Source organism: Callithrix jacchus, chromosome 5 (assembly GCF_049354715.1).
Source record: "Callithrix jacchus isolate 240 chromosome 5, calJac240_pri, whole genome shotgun sequence".
Classification (NCBI taxonomy): domain Eukaryota; kingdom Metazoa; phylum Chordata; class Mammalia; order Primates; family Cebidae; genus Callithrix; species Callithrix jacchus.
In genome coordinates, this window is record NC_133506.1 from 129,483,234 (window position 1) to 129,502,533 (window position 19,300).

Consider the following 19,300-nt stretch of genomic DNA (forward strand, 5'->3'; position numbering starts at 1 on the left):
GGGAAATGGCTCCTGGAATGGAAGGAGCTGAGAGCGGTCAGATGGGGGAGGCTCCAGCACTAACACAAGAGGGCCTGACCTCTATGGCTTTTATGTGAGTTGCACAAACACAACTTCCTGCTGTACTCAGGCTTGTAACTAACTGTTAACCTGCACACAAGGCTGTGAGGGAATCATACACACACACACACACACACACACACACAAGCATGTGAGCACACACACACACATATTTTAGCAGACACATTAGACTTCATACATTAGACTCTATATCTCCAAATGAGTGTTGGGTTCTGCCTCCCCCTACCTGTCCCTAACATATGCCCCGGGAATCACTCTGGGAAGCTGTGTGCCTATTTCAGGGGAGGGGCAGGCTGTGGGGCCAGTGCCCCCACCTTGAGGAGGGTCTCCCAGGCTGTGTTCTCCTGCTCACATGAAAGGATCTCATTTCTTTAGAGTCAGAGTTTGCTTTGTCTCCTTGCTGTACTCCCAGCTTTTAGAGCTGCCTCATTTCTCAAACTGGGAATTCAAGGCTTGTTTCAAAATGGATAAAGATTTGTAGCCAAGGGGCTCTCACAGCACTTGGCTGGGAGGAGTTCTGCCCAGGTGTACAGACCCCAGGTGGCCACTCAGAGGAGACAGGCTACCTGCACACATGGTTTTCTGGTGGGTTTGTTATCAGATCTGTCCCATGATCCTTTGAGACAGACACCTTGAATAGTCCTAACAGGTACCATTCATGTCACATTTATTGCACCAGGGTGGGCTTGATCTATAGAATCCCAGGAATTCCTCACAATAATTCTCTGATGTAGGCATTACTGTGCCTGATTCCAAGGAGAGAAAACAAAATCAGGGTAGCTAACCACTTCTGCCCAAGGTCGCAGAGCTAGCAGGGACAGGGTCGTATTTGTGCAGTCCTGACTTCAACATCGACGTTCTTTTCACTCTGTTCCCAGTGATGGATGTGGACCCGCACATTTGTGCCACAGCCATACATACTCAGAAGGGTGCACAGGCTTGCCTCTATGTAGCTCACGCATGTATGCACGCACGCGCGCGCACACACACACACACCCCAGACCTATTTGGCTACAGAACCCACCAAGAATAAAGGCTCTCAGAGATTGGACATGAATGTAAACTTTCCTCCCTTTGGAAACATAGTTAAATTTATGGCAGCACTTCTAATCTTATTTTCTCTCAACTTGCTGGGTAAATTTAGCCATTTTTCCAGCTTGAAAATTGGATATTATCTTCCTACTGAGAGCCTGGGGTTTGTAAAAGACTGGGAAGTCCTCAGTATCCAGCAGTGGTGGGAGAGCCATGGGCTATGAAGCTGGCCAGCCTCCTATGGAATGCAGTTTTCAGTATGTATTTATTTAAAAGGTGAACCTGGAACATTTTGTTGAGCCCAAAACAAGAAAGTGTTCAGAAGTCCCCCCCATGCAATGGGGGACATGTCCAAAGGACCCAGGCTCCAGCTTGAAGGAGCTCCATCCACCAAATTTATGTTAAGATGAGCATGGAAATCAACACTGACATGGGCGGATTAAAACACATTGAATAAAAAAAGATAATGGGTGAGTTTATACTGCTGCTAAATTTCTTTAAAGGGGGTCAGAAAGGAAAGCTGTTTACAAAAGAATGCCACCTAAGATGAGTAAAAGGAATACAAGAAAATCTCCTTATCACAACCACCAAGGTAATAGCTGATTCAGGCAAGACTCATCAATGGATCTGAGGCCACTGGCTGGGAGAGTCCTGGGAGGTTATTCACATCGTCCCAAGCTATCACTCTGTAGGCCACTCATCAATAACAAAGGGAAGAAGATACTTCAACCTTCTGACAATGGAGAAATCTGGTGGACATCACCTTGACCGGTTCACCAAACCTAACATCACCAATAATGGGGCAAACTGTCATCAGGCGCCTTCCAGTATGAAGCTTCAAGGATACATACCTACAAATATTGTTCCCAAAGGCCTTAACATGAGTTGAATCATGAGGACATGACTGGACAAACCCACATTGAGGGAAATTCTGCAAAACTGGCTGGACTCTCAAAAATACCAAAGCCATGAAAGGTAGGAAAGAAACAATAAGGAATAGTCCTAGATTTAAGGTGTATCAAGACTCACGACAGCTAACGCCTATGTGTAGTCCCCGATTAGGTCCAGCATTGAACAAGAACAACAACAATGGCCACGAAGGACACTGGGATAAAGGTATGTCCATCAGATCAAATGGAGAAATTTGAATATAGACTGTTTTACACAGCAGTATCGTATCAGCATTAAATTCCCCAACTGTGAAAACTGTGTCGTGTCTGGTTCTGCCGGCAAATGCCTTGCTTTTGGGAAATATTACTTAGGAATGAAGTGACATTATGTTTACAGCAAATCCTTGAATAGTTCAGCCAAAAAGGGGCATGTGTATATGTGTGTATGGAGGCAATAAGAGAGTACAAATGAGAAAAATGTTAGCAATTGTAATGGTACATGTATACAGATGTTTATGATACTAATGATTTTACTGAGATTAAAAAAATTCAAATTAAAGAAAAGAAAAAAAGAAGCACCTACTATGAGCCAGACACACAGGTGACTTCTATCTACCCACCACTTTTTTCCCTTCTTGTGTTAACAACTTTCACCCTTCTTCCCTACCACGTGGCTGTAGTGTGGGAGGTGCCAATCCTGATGTCTCAAGCCCTGAAGTAGACACATGACGTAGGCCTGGACAATCAGGGTGCTCCATGCTACTGCTCACCATGACTGGTCAGGGATGATCTGAGCTGGGCCAATCAGAATCCTTCCCTGGGACTTTCTAAGTGAAACTTCCAGAGAAGTTCTTTCCACCCAGAAATCAGGCATCTGTAGCCTGTGAGCTACATTGAACTTCTCAGTGTCACTCATGACTTCATGAAGTATGAACCCAGAGGCAGGCACAGCTGAGTGGCCTGGAGGGAAGAGGGCCTGGCTCTTGGTTCTAAGTGTCAAGCTCTTGGTTCTAAGTCCTGAGGTTCCGGGGAACTGCCAAGATTCTGGAAGTGCTGACTTCAGTTCTGTGGTGCACCTGTGGTCTCCTCTGTAAATAATGAGAAGGCAAAAAAGGTGTGAGGGGATGCATAAGGCCATACTTTGTGGACAGTCACAAAGGACAGAGGAGATGGAGCAGTGTGTGTGTGTCTATGTATGTATGTATGTGAGAGAGAGAGAGAGAGAAAGAGAAAGAGAGGGAGAGGAAAAGAGAGAGAGAGAAAGAGAGATTAAGAACACATACATTATCAAGGAAGGTTTTCTAAAAGAGAAATTTGAGCTGGGCCCCACAGGAGAGAGAAGGTTCCAAAAGGGGAAATATTCCCATGGAGGGGATAGGACAGTTTGGACAAAGTCCAAGAAGAGGGAATGTGCAGGGAACAGTCCTGAGACTGTAATGGTCTGGTGTGGTGGGAGTGGCAGCAGGTGAGGCTTTGCCATCAGGAGCAGATCAGGTAGCGTTCTAAGGCCCTTCTAAGGAGTGCAGACCTTACCTTGGGGGCACAAGATTTTCATTCAAGGAAAATCCTGATCAGACTTGTATTCAGGCACAGCATTGCCCCTAGGTCACCAGAGCCAACACGCTTGGGGGCAAGGAGGCAAAGGGATGTTTCCCAGGTGCACGCTCATCTATTTCCCCTGAATAACTTCCACTCAGCACAGCTATAAAATGGAATATCTGCATTCTCCCTATTGCTTTATATTCTAGAATTTGCAGACCACAGTTAGCAGAAAGACTGCTTGGGATACACATTAAGGAAGCAATTGCAGCAATCCTTCTTCAATGAGAGGCAGTGTGGTGGACGGTAAAAAATTCTCACTCTGCTGTCAATCAACTTATATTTGAAGCCCAGCTCAACCATCTGACCTTAGGTGATTGCTTTAACTTCTCTGAGCCTCAGTGTGTTTATCTGTAAAATGGGGGAAATAACTGAAACTACTCATAGGATTGTGGGCAGGATTAAATGAGATAATCACAGAGTGACATCATGTCTGCCGTATAATACATTCTTTTTCATTGTCTATGATTGCTATCATCATCGTCATCATCATCATCCTCATCACCAATCATGATCATGATCATGATCATCATCATCATCAATAGCTGGACCCCATCCATTCCATCATCATCATCATTATCAAGAGCTGGACCCTGTCCACTCCATCATCATCATCATCATCATCAATAGCTGGACCCCATCCATTCCATCGTCATCATCATCATTATCATCATCAATAGCTGGACCCCTTCCATTCATCATCATCATCATCATCATCATCATCATCATCATCATAATCATCACTATCATCATCAATAGCTGGACCCCATCGACTCCCTGAATGCCTGCAGGGACAAGGGCTATTTCCAAAGGTAGCCCATTGCATCTGGTCCTTCCTCTGAGCTGGAACCTGCTTCTGTGTATCTATCACCCACCCTTGCATCCTAGCAGTGCCAGGGCCCCAGAAGAGTGGCTCTGAACCAGATAAGAAAGCAACTCTCCTCCTCCCCTCCTGGATCCTGCTTCCAGCTCCCTGCTGGAAGAAGTCAAGGGCAGGCTGGGCCCGGCACCACTTGCACGCGCAATAAGCCATTCCAAGCTCAAAGCCTAAGGAGATGCAGGGGCTTTTCATAGAGAGGGTCACAACTTCCTGATGGTGGCCAGGTGGTGGCCAGGAGAGGCTCTGGCCCCCAGCTGAAAAGCACAGCAGGGACTGCTCAGGGAGAGCCTTCTGGTCTCCCTAGAGAACTGGAGGCCTGGAGTGGCCAGCCCTGTAGGAACTCTTGCTTGCTTGTCCAGGTATCCCTCTGCAGGAGGAGAGGGGTCCCCTGTCCTGGGCTTCCTTTTACCAATGTGGCCTACACCAGCCCATCCAGTCCAGGGTTAAGGCAGAAGGACTGGGGTGGGAGGTCACTCCAAACTCTGGCCTCCATACTCCCTAAAGGGTGGTTCTCCTGAAGGACAGATCTTCAAGCAATTAAACCCCCTCCTCTTATTTGCATTCCCATCCCAGGCTGCCAGATTTGTATCAACATCCCCAGGGCAAGACAATCTTGTTTCCTCAACAAAACTGATTATGCACATCAGGCCCTGGGATTAATCACCAGCCACAGGGTTGGAGCCAATAAAAAAGGCAGAGATGGGAGGATGAGAGCAGGAAGGAGGGAGTGTCCATCCCAGTCTGTGGCAGCAGGAAAGGCTGAAGGCCGGGTTGGCCTGGGCGAGGGGCTGCTTCCCTGCTGGCAGCAGATCCACCCTTGCTGAAACCTGGTCCCCCCCACCTGGCAGTGTCCCAGCAGGGAAAGGCCAGTCAGGCTGAAGAGCTCCATTGCATGGGCACAGATAGGAAGCGAAGAGAAGCCCAGAGGCCCTGGGTGGGCCTTCTCCGTGTCTCACCTGAATTGACCCCAAATCCCTCCTTCACTGATCCTAGGTTGCTGCAGACCCCACCCCTCCATTGGACCCCAGCCCCTCAACAAGAGCCCCCTGGAGATAGCAGGGTTCGAGAGAGTGAGGGTCACGGTCATCACAGCCACTGTTAGTGAGCCCTTGTGCCCGACCACCACCTCTGCTTCTGTGCACTGCAGTACAGACCACTGGGCAGCGACGCTGGTCCACCAACCAGCCATCCTCTGCAGGGATCAGCAGGGTGGGGCCATCTCACCTTGGGGAAGGGCTGCCTTTGCCACCCACTTCCGGAACTCCAGGCACCCAGGAGCCCCGGGGCCCACACTGTCAGGCAAACCCCCTCCCCACCTTGCCCTCTCAAGGCAGGGCAGTGGCCCCAGCAGCCAGAAGGAGGGCAGGCGGCGCAGGTTACCTGTATTCCAGGGAGAACTTGGTCAGCTCCCTGTTGTTGTGGAGCCACTTGAACTCCAGCGGCCAGCTGCCCTCGGCCATGCACGTGAGCACCAGGCGGTTTCCTTCCAGGTGCACCTGTGTCCGCACAGGCTCTGTCTTGAAATACGGGGACACGTCATCTGCAGAAACAGGGAGACAAAGCTGCCGGTGACCACCTGCTCACCTGTGTGCCCTGGCTGGTTTAGGACCCTAACGCCCCTAGGCAGATGGAGCAGGTGCAGCCAGTTAACTTTCCCAAGGTCTGGTGGCTGGGAGGGACTTGAACTTGGGTCAGTCTGACTCCAAGGCTTGGTCTTCAGCGTGAGTCCCCCACATCTGCCAACCAGAGCTCTGCTTCCTGCCTCCCCAGACCACACTGGGCTACTGCCCTGCTGCCAGCCCACACAGCACCTTCTATCATTCCCTCTCAGCTGTGCTTCCATCCCATCCACTCTGCTTCCAGGTTCTCCCTCCAGGGCAGGAAGCAAGAGGGGCACTTTCTGTGGCCCAGCCAAAGGGAATATCAATGTCATAAGGAAAACAGGGAGGTGGGTTTACATGAGCCGTAGGGGGTAGAGGGTCTCCTGAGTCCTGCTCCTCAAGGCCGGGGAAGCCCTTAAAGACGTCAAGCACAGAGTCCATCCAGCGGAGCCCCATGACCACTGCTGCCTGCTCCTTCTATCCTGGGCCCTGGGTCAGCCTGCCTCTATTTCCTCATTCACTCCAGGCTGGCTGCCTGGTTGCCCAGGTGGTGAGTGAGGGGCAGAAGGATTGCTTCCCCCTCTCTGCAGTCACCCTCATCCTCTGAGCAGACAGCCTCATAGACCTTCCGCCCCACCACAGTTCTCTCGACAGAGACAGTGAACTTCGCCCCGGACTCCACAAGACTGCTCAGTTGGCTGCTCTAGATGGAAATGGGATCTCTGCCCTCCTGGTCAGTTGGGGGGAGGGTGGATGTGAATGCACAAGGGAGCCGATGGAAGGATTGGGGAGACGGAGGAAAGGGGAGGGGCTCTAACCCGTCTCGGAGACATCTGCCTTTTTCTGGAAGGGGTGGGGCTGGGAGGCAGGAGCCAGCATCTGGTGACAATATCCACAAAGATGACAGCACCTGCTATGTTCCAGGCTGTTCTAGGGGCTCTCACATATGCTCATCTAATCTTCACAGCAACCTCACGACTAGACAGGATTACAATCTACATTTTGGAGGAGGGGACACCAAGGCCTCAAGGGGTTAGAAACCTGCCCAAGGTCACACAGCTGGGCAGGAGACGCTCAGCCCCGCAGGCAGCTTCAGAGGTAGAGCACTTGAGCTGACACCTCCCTCCTCTGTGAAGCCAGATCCAGGTGGAGGATATCAGGGAAGAGCCCCCAGAGCTTGTGCCAAAGAGCCTTGCATTTGATAGATTTGAGGGAGCAGGTTCTAGAAAGCACCATGCAACAGCTCACCTAGTGAGCACCTACTATGTGCCAAGGGCTTGAAGCAGCCGGCCGGGGGCAGTCCAGGCTTGTCAGCCCAATGTTATGCAGCTTCCAGTGACCACACTGTGCCCAGATGGGTGGGAAGTAATTAAAGCCACACAGGAAGCTGTTGGCAGGGCAGGCCATGGGCATCCTGACCTTCAGGCCAGTGGTGGTGGGGGGGGTCTGTCATCTACAGACCTGTCTATCTACTCCACCACTCCCCAGCAGTGTGGGGTGGACAAGCGTTCATCTTTCTGAATTTCTATTTCTCTATCAGCAGACACAGGAAAAGAAATAGCTACCTTAACGTCTAAGGCTGGAAGGAAATAGTGATGGTGAAAATGCTGGCTCCATGCCTGGCCCACAGTAGATGTTCTGCCAACGTTCATTTCCTTCCTCAACCCTAAGTACCGTGTCCCCTCCAGGGAAGGGGCTCCATCACCCTCAGTGCTGGCTGATGCCCCAGGCCCGTCTTGGTCAGACAGCCAACTTTCCCCTGTGAGCCCAGAGGGTGGGAAACACCAGACAGCCTTCTTCTGGCTTAAGAAATGAAACATGCCCGTAAGCCCAGTACTTTGGGAGGCTGAGGTGGGAAGATCACTTGAGGCTGGGAGTTCAATACCAGCTTGGGGGACATAGTGAGACCTCCTCTCTACAAAAAAAAAAATAAATAAATAAAAGGAAAGAAAAAGTAAAAGAAATGGAGCAAACCAACCAGAGGAAGAAGAGGACGGGGATCGTGAGGGGCCATTTACAGCTGGAAGGGAGTGGACCAGGTGGTAGGCAGCTGTGGTTGGGTGCAGCGGAGCTTCTCCTGCACCCCACGTTGGAACGTAAGGAGGTCCTGGAGCCCGGGACCCAGGTCCATCCTCTCACCATCAGATCTGCCCAGTACTGAACATCCATGTCTTTGGACAGGTTCAGCATTTGCTTTCAGGCCTCACTGGGTTCAGGTAAAGATTTACAACGTAACAGAAGCCATCATGTACAGGTGGGGCCCAAGTCAGCTGACCCTGCTGCACAGTACCCCAAAATCTTGCACCGCCGCCCCCAGGGCCCAAGGGCTCAATCTTATGAATATATAGCTGCGGCAGGTTGGGAGGCTTTTCCTTGAACTCCCACCCTGGCTGCTGCTAACCCTCATTGTGGAGACCACCAGAGGGGCACACCTGAGAGTGGCCTCAGGGTGGCTCAGAGGGCAGGTGCCGGCAGGAGGCCACTTAGACCGCTCCCTCTGTGTCTCACTGTCTCACTGCTGATGTTTTATTTTTTTGGGGGGGACAGGGTCTCGCTCCATCGCCCAGGCTGCAGTGCAGTGGCATGATCTTGGTTCACCACAGCCTTGACTTCTGGGGCTCAGATGATCCTTCCACCTCGGCCTCCGGAGTAGCTGAGACCACAGGCGTGTACCACCAGCTAACTTTTGTGTTTTTAGTAGAGACAGAGTGTCACCATGTTGGCCAAGCTGGTTTCAAACTCCTGACCTCAAGTGGTCCAACTGCCTTGGCCTCCCAAAGTGCTGGGACTACAGGCATGAGCCACCATGCCTGGACTGCTGAAGTTTCAATCACACATCTCTCCCTGCTCATGCATGCACGTCTTTCCATTGCTCTTAACAACTGTCAGGTGAATGCAGCATCTTGAAAACAGCTAAGAAGATGCTTCTTTCTGAGGGTGGAGTTGGAGGTGTGACCACCACTGCTGGTCCCTTCCAGGGGCATTTGTGCCTCCAGGGTCTTAGACCACCTCTGGCCAGGTAGTGGGAGGGTGGAGAGGCTGGTGGGCACCCATTTGCCAAGGAAAAGGACTCACTGCCCGCTGACCACCAGGCAGCCAGCTTTGCTCTCAGCTTAACAAATGGGCACATTCTCACTTCAAAGGCGCATTCATATTCTCCAGCAGCTTTCAAGAGCCCTTTGAATCGCGCTTTTAAAAACCCTCTGTTCATTGCTGTCATCACTCGTTTGTTTTAAAACAATAACGATACCGGCCCCTGAATGATTAAATCCCTTCCATGTGGGGCTAACTCAAAGCCAGAACAGTCAGAGGGGCGGGGGGTGTGTCTGTATGCACACATGTGCGTATGTGTGAAAACACACACACACACACACACACACACACACACACACACACATGCTCTGTGCCCAGACACCCTCACCTCTGTAAACCTGCTCACTGGGCAATTTGCTCCCAGGTCTGCGTTTGCTTGTTCATTCTTCAAGCCCCCCTGGGGGCGCCAGCCTGCAGCAGAATGACTTTTGCTTGGATGGGTTGATTCCAGAGGCTGCTAGAGATAATAACTCTGGGGAGGAGGAGAGGGAAGGAGAGGCCTTTCTCTAAGAATCTGCTGGGTACCAGGCCCTGGGCTGGGGGCTCCGAATTCCTTGCTTCCCATTATCCTCACAAGGCTCCTCTCCCCAAGCTCCTGCGGTGAAGTCACGCCCTCCTAAGGGACCCCCTGCCCTCTGGATACAGGGATCCTGGGAGGGACGCCCTACCCAGGACTCAGAGCAGTGACAGCTGATTTTCCTCAAGGACCTGCCTGGTCCGAAAGCAAGAGATGGCAGGGGGGCTGGCAAGGTGTGTGCTGTAGGAAGAGTGACAGGCTGAGGGGAAGAGGATGCTGCTGGGATAACAGAGCGTGTGCATGTGTTTGTGTGTGCATGTGTGTGTGTCTGTGTATGTGCAGGTGTGTCTGCATGTATGTCCATGTATGTATCTGTGAATGTCAATGTGTGTGTCTGTGCACATCTGTGTGTGCATGCCTGTGTGTCTGTGGTCTGTTTCTGTGTGTGTACACATATCTGTGTGTGCGTGTGTGTGCGTATTTATGTGCAGGAAAAGATTTCTGTGCTGTGAATGCTCAGAAGGGTAACAGAATCAGAGACCTTGGGAAAGTTACTTAACTTCTTTGTTCCTCAGATTCCCTAGCTATAAATTGGGGATATGTTTGTTTTAAAGATTAAATGCATGAATAAATATATACTGCTTAGAACAGAGCCTGGCACATGCTAGGAGGGGTGGCTATTAATAGTATTGATCATACATGAAGATGGACAGATCAGCCCAGAGAGAAGAGCTCATATCCTGTTTGCAGGTGCCAATGGCTCCTCTCAGCCTTAGTACTAGGATGGTGTAGTATACAACCTGTGCAACTGTACACAACAGCCCTGTTAGCCACCTTCTCTGTGGAAAAGGGGATAACTGAGAATGAAGGAGAACTGTGAATAGAAAGAATCAATGTTATAAAGATGTCATTCTCTTAAACTTTTCTTCACTTCAAACACACACACACACACACACACACACACACACACGGAGGATTTTTTTTTAAAGTAGACAAAGTGATTCTAAAGTTCACATAAAAAAACAACCATGAAAGAATAGCCAAACAAATTCTGAAAAAGAATAGCAAACAGAGGAAACTAGCATAGATACTGAAATACATTACAAAGCTACAATAATTAAAACAGTACCTTCTTGTAAAATAGACTGATGAAGAAACAGTCTGGGAGTCTGGAAATAGAACCAAATATATATTAGGAAATTTAGTGTATAATTAAAGTCGAATTTCAAATCAGTGGGTAATAGATCAATTATTCAACAAATGGTTTCAAATCAGCTAGGGAACCATTTTGGGATTAAAAAAATAAAGTTCAATCTCTTTCTAACACTTTTACCTCAAAATAAATGCTAGATGGATCAATGTTTTAAACATGAAAAATGATATTCTAAAAGACCTAGAAAAAAATCACAGAGATTTAAAAATATACAGTCTTGGCAAAGCAAAGTACTCGCCACGTACTTTCTAAGTACTGTGCAAGCTCCAAAAGGTCATAAAACAGATTGATACCTTCAACTACATAGAAATTATGCCTGGAAAAGAAAAACCCCGCATAATCAAAAAGAAGCGACAAATGACAAACTGGGGAAAGATATTTGCAACTCTTATCACGGGCAAAGAGCTAATTTTCCTGATATAGAAATGTTCCCACAAATCAATAAGAAAAAGATTAACAAACATTTTTCTTAGAAAAGAAAAAGAACAGAAAATGGGGCAAAAGGATATGAAGTTCGCAGAAAAGAATTACAAATGCCCCTGGAACTCACACTAAGATGCTCAGCCTCATGATAAGAGAAAGGAAAACTAAAATTCAATAAGATACCATTTTTTCCCCTATCACATTGGCCAAGATGTAAAAGTGTGATATTCTGGGCTGGTGAATTTGTAGAGCAACAGGCACCCTTGCAGACAGCTTTGCGGGACCGTAGCTTGGTACACCCTCTACGGAGAGCAATTTGGCAATGCTATCAAAGCTAAAAATGCACACATCCTCCAATTCGCCAACTCTTCAAGGAATTCACCCTCCACGGGCTCACTTGTGCATGTATGAAATGACAGCACTTCAGAGCCGCTCGGCTTGTAACAGCAAAAGCTTGGAAATGGCCTGAATGCCTGTCAAGAGGGCACTGGTTAAAGAAACGACTGTCCCTCCGAACAAATGAATCCTGTGCAGCAGAGAGCTCCAGGACGATCTTTGAGAACTACCGGTAAGTAGCGTAAACAAGGCACAGAATAGGGTGGATCATCCACTACTGTTTATGTAGAACGTTTTCTTCTTCAAGTATAAAAATCAATTTGCTTCTATTGGCACAGGCTTTTTCTAGTGGCTATGTGAAAAACAGATCCCAGTGACACCCGAGGGAGATCTGGGTGCCCCGGGCACTTGGGTTGGGGGACCGATGAGCTTTTCACTCTACCCCTTTGTGTAGCATTGACATTGTGGACCATGGGTATGAAGTACTTATCTATGATCAGATACATGTACACATGTGCATACATGCATGTGAGTGTGCAGGGTGAGCAGTCCACAGGGTGATCCCATTGATGACAGGGAAGAGGACAGACCCTCTGTGTGTGATTTAGGCATGTCACATGGCTCCGGGGTCCCGGACTACCAGAGCCTGAGCTGCCTGAATGAAGAGTGGCCTTCAGAGGCAAGCAGGAGGCCTCAGCCCAGGGCTTCCTTGCAATTTCCCATAACAGGTCAGGGGGTCGCTGATTGCCAACTTCCCTTGATATTTGCACTAAATACTCCCATTGTCATCCCCTAGGCTCCAGGCTAAATGGCCCCATACAGAAGCCCATCTCAACTTCAACTTTTCCCCTCCTCTGCAAAATAATGTCATCTTTCTCTGGAGTCCCCAGGCTGTGTCCATCTCACTGTTCAGGGGACTTGACTTCCCAGCCAGCCCAGCTCTGGGAACCACACCTTTCATGGAGCCATTCCTGCTGGGAATGGGTCAGTGGGTGGAGGAAGCAGGTGATGGCTTCTGCCAGCCACCTAATTGGCCAAATGATATCCATTTGCCCTCTGGAGCAAGCTGCAGGGAGTACCAAGCCTGAACAAACTCCCTTCCCAGCTCTGAAACATGCAGAAGCCTCTCTTTTTGTAGCTTCTTCTCAGGCATGGACTAAGGGTTCAGCCATCATGAGCTTCCCTAGAATGCTTGGGAACAGGGTGGGAATTGGGGTTTCTAGACTTGCAAACTTTCTCCCACCATCTCCTAGTCTTGGCCCCACCACCACGTCCTGGATTGATTACCACGGCCTCCTAATGGGTGCCGAGCATGGAAATCTGTGCTCCTTATCCCGGACAGGACACAGACCTGAGCAGGATGGACCCTGGGTCAGAGGGAGCAGGGCTCAGGGTGGGCTGCTCTCACCAAACCTCACATCTCTCCAAACTTCTATTCTTACTGCTGCCTTTATTCCACACTAGCCATGCAACTTTTTTTTTTTTGAGATGGAGTCTTTCTCTGTCACCCAGGCTGGGGTGCAGTGGTGCAATCTTTGCTCACTGAAACCTCCGCCTCCTGGGTTCAAGCAATTCTCCTGCCTCAGCCTCCTGAGTAGCTGGGATTACAGGCATGCGCCACCAAGCCTGGCTCATTTTTGTATTTTTAGTAGAGATGGGGTTTTACCATGTTGATCAGAATGGTCTCGAACTCCTGACCTCATGATCTACCTACCTCAGCCTCCCAAAGTGCTGGGATTACAGGTAGGAGCCACTGCACCCGGCCTAGCCATGGAACTTTCTATCCATGAAGCACTTTATGTCCATCATCTCAGTTAAGAGGCCTGAGAACATCTCAAGGAAACTGCTACCATTGTACTCACTTCACATAGGAGAAAACCGATGCTCAGAAAGGTTCTGTAACCGGACTCTGCCTCACAGACATACATTCAGATCTGGAAAGTTTCAGAGCTCTAGATCTTTCTATTATTGGCATAAGACCTACCAAAGCTGTCTCACCCTTCACACCCCAACCTGTAGCACCAGGAGTGGAGAGAGGGACAAGGAACAGTCAAGGAGGTTGGTGGCCTCTCTCAGGGAATGGGTTTTGATGCCACAAACAGAGGCCACGTAGCATTCCTACTCCTGCCTGCAACGTCATGGCCAGATCCTGGGGTGAGGGTGAGACAGGCAGCCTGGCTCAGCTGGGAATGAGTGCTGGGAATTAGCTAGAAGGATAAGGAGGCATGACATTCCAGGAGAGACGGGTCTGCCCAGGGTGTGAGGGTTTCAGGTGGCTGAGCAAAGAAAGTACAGGGAGAGAAGCCTGGAAATGGAGGTCACGTAGCACAGAAGATGAATGCATGGGTGCGGGGGCCAAGTAAAACGAGGCAGAGGCCAGAGCCTTCGGGGCTTCTTGGGAAGAAGGGGCTAAGCTGGGGGACCCCACCCCACAGCACTGCTCCCGAAGAACCACCTTTTCCAAGAATCTGGCTTGAAGATCTCAGTGGGAGAAGATAAATTGGGTTTACATCCCATTTCCATGCTAAAGTTTGACCTCATGCAAATTCACCTCCTGGGCCTTACCTGTCTCATCAGTGAAACAGATGGAAACCTTTGCCCCAGAGGCTGCGGGAGGAGCAAGTGAGCTCCTGTGTGTGAGGTCGGTGCCATGGTACCTGAAGCCTCAGGGGTGCTTCTTTCTGCCACACAAACCACGGGGGGGTGACCACATAGGAAGGAGATAGGGGAAGGGGGGCAGGGGCTGTTATGATTGTCCCCGCTGTTTCTCGCTTCTCAGAACCACCTCTGCGAAGGAGCCGCAGTCTCCTGAAGGTCTTACATCTGAGGCTTCCAAATTCAGCTGCCTCACGGCCATTCCAAGCTGGCTCAAAAACTGGGTTTTACCGGGGATGGCTCATAAGGTTTTGAGCAGGGTCAGGATTGGAAGAGACAGCTGGGGTCAGGGAAGGGGTTACAAACGCCTGCATGCATTGGTCCCAAAACGTTGGTCAAACCCTGCTGGGAGATGGTACTGGACAGAGCACTGAGGGCCCAGGAGGAGGCTGCTGTAGCCCTGTTCAGCCCCAGCCCTCCAGAAGAAATATCCGAATTTCGCACACAGAAGCAGGCGGGGCAGGGACTTTAGCTGCCTGATAAAGGCTGCAGGGCCTGGGGCTCCTGGCGAGATGGAGCTGTTCCCTCTCCCATTCCCATGCCTGGCAAGGCATCTTGTTTCCGCCTCACCAGCTAGGGCCGCACAGCACCCTAGCCCTCTCCCCTCGGATTCCCTCCTCCCTTCTCCCACAAATGAGATGCTAATTTATGCCCCTCACTGGCCTCCCCGTCTCCTGGCAGATGCCTGGCCCAGCTCTGGCCCCAGTGCTGCCTGCATGCCAAGGGCTTCATTAGCCAGGAAGGAAGACTCTCGCCCTCCCTCGTCTAATCCTCACTGGTGACCTTCAGGAGCCAAGCACCTTCTGACGTCGGGGGCCTGAGACGGTGCAATCATCAATTACGCCGCAGCCTCCACAGCTGTTCCCGAATGGATTTCTTGCTCAGAGAAGCGTGTTTGAAAAGCATCTAATGGAACGGATCGTCAATTTGTTTGAATACACATCTAATCTGATTAGGGGGCACTGGCCACCAGGGCAGCTAGTGCAACTGAGCCTTGACATGGCCCCAGGGAGCTGTAAGTGGGGTGGCGCAGCCAGCCTGGGGAGGGAGGGGTCTGTGCCCTGAGCCTGCCACCGAGCCTTCCTCAAGCTCAGCCCGTGGTATGTCCAGCCAAAATGTCACAGAGAAAAGCAGAACGCAACACACAGATGCCAGGAGAGCTGGGCCCATGCCTCCTGTTTTTCTATAGCCCTGGCACTGGGCACAGAGTCTGGGACAAAGAAGATGCCTGGGAAATAGGTAGCAAATGAATGACAAGGAGGACCAACATGGGAGCCAAGGGATGCTGATAAAGTCATCTCTGAGACAAGACTGGGTGATGCCTGTCTGTAGGGTTGAATACATCTCCCCTAAATTCACATTCTTCCCAGAACCTCAGAAGGTGACCTGATTTGGAAAGAGTCATTGCAGAAGCAGTTTGTTAAGGGGAGGTCACACTGGAGTAGGGTGGGCCTTCTGTGACTGGTGTTTGTAGGAGGAGGAGAAACACAGGGACAGAGACACGCAAGGAGAAGATGACCAAGTAAAGACAGAGGCAGGGACTGGAACGATGCAGCTTCCAGGAAGGGAATGCCAAGGACTGCCCAGAGCCGCCAGGCTAGGGAGTGGCCAGGACGAAGTCTCCCATTGAGACTGCCGAGCGAGTGTGCCCCTGACACCTTGATTTCAGACTTCCAGGCCTCAGTACGGTGAGAGAAGAGATTTCTCTTGCCCACTTCCTCATGGATCTGGGCTCTTCTGCATGAAGAAGCCACCCAGCTATGAACTGCATGAAGAAGCCACCAAGCTCATAGCACTTGGTCATGGCAGCCCCAGGAAACTCACATGATACCTGCAGAAAGCCTTGTCCGTCATTCCACAGAAGGCAGCATGGCGGAGAGCTGGAAGTTAGCCCTGCCCCGCTGGATATAGCCGGTCCTTCCCAGACATACCACCTACGCCATGCCCCAGGGCCTTTGCTTGTGCCACTCTCTCCCCTGGGGAGCCCTTTCTTTCCTTCTTTACTGGGAAAATGTCGGCGCTTAATCCATGTGAGTTCCTGTCCAGCATCCCTTCAAAGCTCAAATGCCACGTCCTCTGACACGCTTCTCCAGATGTCCTCCTTGGACTCCTGAGATGGCCTCCCTCCCAGCATGCCTGCTGATTCCCATGCTATGTCCTCCACTGCTGGGCACACTGCGGCTCTCTCATCTCCCTAGCCTCAGAGCCTGGCACCAGCCTGGCATGCAGAAGAGCCCAGATCCATGAGGAAGTGGGCAAGCAGACTTGCTGTGGACCAGCGGGTCCCTTCACTCTTGGGAGCAGACCAGCCTGGGGATCGCAAAGTTCCCTTCCCCCCTGACATTGTAAGAGCCAAGTAGCCCTCTGAGCGATGACCTTACTGGGCCCTGAAATGGGACCACCTGGGTCCCAACCCAGTGGACTTTGCCACCCACAAGCTGCATGTCCCCTGAGTAACTCTGCTGCACCTCTCCTGAAAAATAGGGATAATAATGCCTACCTCACAGGCCTATGGAGGGGGTAAGGGCTTCGACCAGTGCCTGGTGCAGACAAAGATCCCTTGACAAGGAGGCCGTTACTATTCCTCATCTCGGCTTGGTGTAACTTATGCAAGCCCATCCCATAGCTGGGGTCTTCTATTTGAAGCACATGGGTAAACAGGGCAAAGCACGCCCAACCCTGCATGGAAAAAAAATGGCTCTCATTTCCAATAGGTTTATTTGTAATTAACAAAGGGGAGGGGAGCGCCTTCTCACACTTCACTTGGAGGGTTCAGAGATTAAACTTATGCCATTGATTAGAATGTTTTGGCCTAACGGTGCTATTATCGTGTTAGTGTATTCAGATTCATTTGAGCTATAAAAGTGGCAATAATAAAATGTTCACCCACTCTTGGAATTCCTCCCAAGAAGCCCGATGGTGCCACATGGACCACAGTCCTCATCCCCTCCGTGACCCCAAGGCAGGACAGTGTGCTTGGAGCAATTCTGCAGTTTTACAGCTGCAACTTGAGACCTCCTAGAAATTGATCAATGGTCTGGCCAGCCTGGGTGGCTTCCTGAGCTGCCTCACCTCCATCACCCTTCTCACAGGTGACTTTATCCACCATGCAGGTACCACGGTCCTGCCCATCCCCTAAGCCTGGGGACTCTGGTGACAGAGAGACAATGGCTTCCCACAGGCCTGCAGGAGCCCAGAGCAAGGATTCACAGGACCAGGGATGCTTCCAAGAACCCACAGCCTGAGGGTCTCCAGTGTCTACCTCCTTGGTCAATGATGGTGCCACAAGATGTGTGGCACAGAAGGCTGTACTGTGAGGAAGGAACCAGCACCCAGAGCTCTGGCTGGCATGCTTCCCGGGCTAGCCCCTCTTCCTCCTCTTGCCTTCCCTTGGAGAAGGGCCATCACCTAAAAGGGTGGAGAGATGGAAGTAGGGGGGATGGGAGTTAGGGGCAGTAGCTCTGACTCCCAATATTGAATGAAGAGGGCTAAGCAGGACAGCAGGTGTCTTTCGGGCTTGACCTCACCACCCCCAGGTGGAGCCTTTCTGCCCAATTTCAGGGGCTTCTCCCGAATTCCCTGGCTTCAGGGCAAGGTTGCTCAGCCCAGGGACAAGAAAGAAAGGGGGGGATTTGTTAAAGGCCTACTCCACGCTGAGCTCCTTATGTTTACCCATTTAATCCTCCCAGCCTGCTTAGAGGAGTGCTATGAGGACTTGTATTTCTCTCATCTGAAGCTCAGAGGCGAGAGATACGTGGTCACCTGTGTCAGAGGCAGAGCTGGGTTTTGAACCCATAGCCACCTGCCTCCATGCAAAGCTTCTGACCTCCTCTCGGTCCCGGCTTTGGAGCCCAGGAACAGATTCTGAGGCTGGGCCCTGCAGGGATGGAAAACAAAGCACGAGCTGCTCTCCGCACGGAGGCTCAGCTTCGGAACCATCGCTGAAGAACGCACATTCATCAGGCTGCTGACCCCACTGTACCGGCGCTTTGCGGTGTGTAACAAAGACTGCCGAGCAGAAAATTGGAGTTCAATTTGCCGTCCATCCTGCGCACAGTGCTCAGCCCATTCCAGTCCCTGGCAGGCACCTCTGTGCTTTATCATAAATAATAACACCACGCGGCTCTATGGCCCTTTCTGCAGTTACAGTCCCCGAGCAATTTACAAGCCGCATTCTACACAGAAGCTTGCACATGCCTGGCGGCTGGCACACACTGCACACATGCAGCTCCCTCCCCCGTCACTCCCAGAGGCCACGGCCCCCCTGGTGTCCTGGTGTCACCCAACTGGGCGCTGCACCCAATCTGGAGGGAAGCAGGCCTTTGTCCACCCCTGGACGCTGGGCTCCACTCCTGCCCTGGTCACCTTTATTTCTGTTTTACTGGCTCTCGTGGTTGGCAGAGAACTCATGAGTTCTGGTGGCCCACTGCCCCTTGCTGGACCAAGGCCAAAGCCACTGCCCCTCTCTTCCGTTCCATTTTAGAAGAAGCGTCTGGATCTCCTCCCCTCTGATCGGCAGTGGCCCTTTGTCTCTACCACAGGGAGCCCCGTCTCTCCCCAGAACTTACTGGGGTGGTGGTGGGGGCACAAAAGCAGCAATGGAGACCCACAAGTACAACCTCTCACTTTACAGATGAGACCCCCAAGGATTAGAGCTGTGCGGCAGCCCCCTGCGGACTCTGTATCAGCAGCTGCACTGAGACCAAAGCCCAGGACCACTGGTGCCCAGGGCACTACACAGCGGGGCCCCATGAAGGGAGGTCTGCAAAGGCCTAGGGCAGGCTGGGCTGCTCCCTCTGAGCATCTAGAAACTTCCCCAGAGGCAGGAGCTTCTTCCTCCTCTTACCGTCAAACTAAATAAGAGGTCAACTATTGTATGAAACCATTTATATGAGATATCCAGAGCAGGTAGATCCATAAAGACAGGGCTGATAGGTGATTGGCAGTGGGGTGGAGAAGGGGGAATGGGGAGTGACTGTT

The 19,300-nt window shown here is 51.0% G+C and overlaps 1 protein-coding gene across 3 annotated transcripts in view; it reads right to left on the reverse strand.

The window, feature by feature from the left end:
- The window catches only part of SDK2 (sidekick cell adhesion molecule 2), a 313,791-nt gene that overhangs the window by 171,206 nt on the left and 123,285 nt on the right, over positions 1-19,300 (reverse strand). For 2 of the 3 annotated variants that reach the window (XM_035301669.3, XM_035301668.3), the window contains exon 2: positions 5,863-6,022. In XM_035301669.3, coding sequence (XP_035157560.1) covers positions 5,863-6,022 — 160 coding nt within the window. Of the gene's footprint in view, positions 1-5,862; positions 6,023-10,822; positions 10,859-19,300 lie in introns of those variants that run through there. The other variant, XM_078374537.1, reaches the window with a different exon arrangement.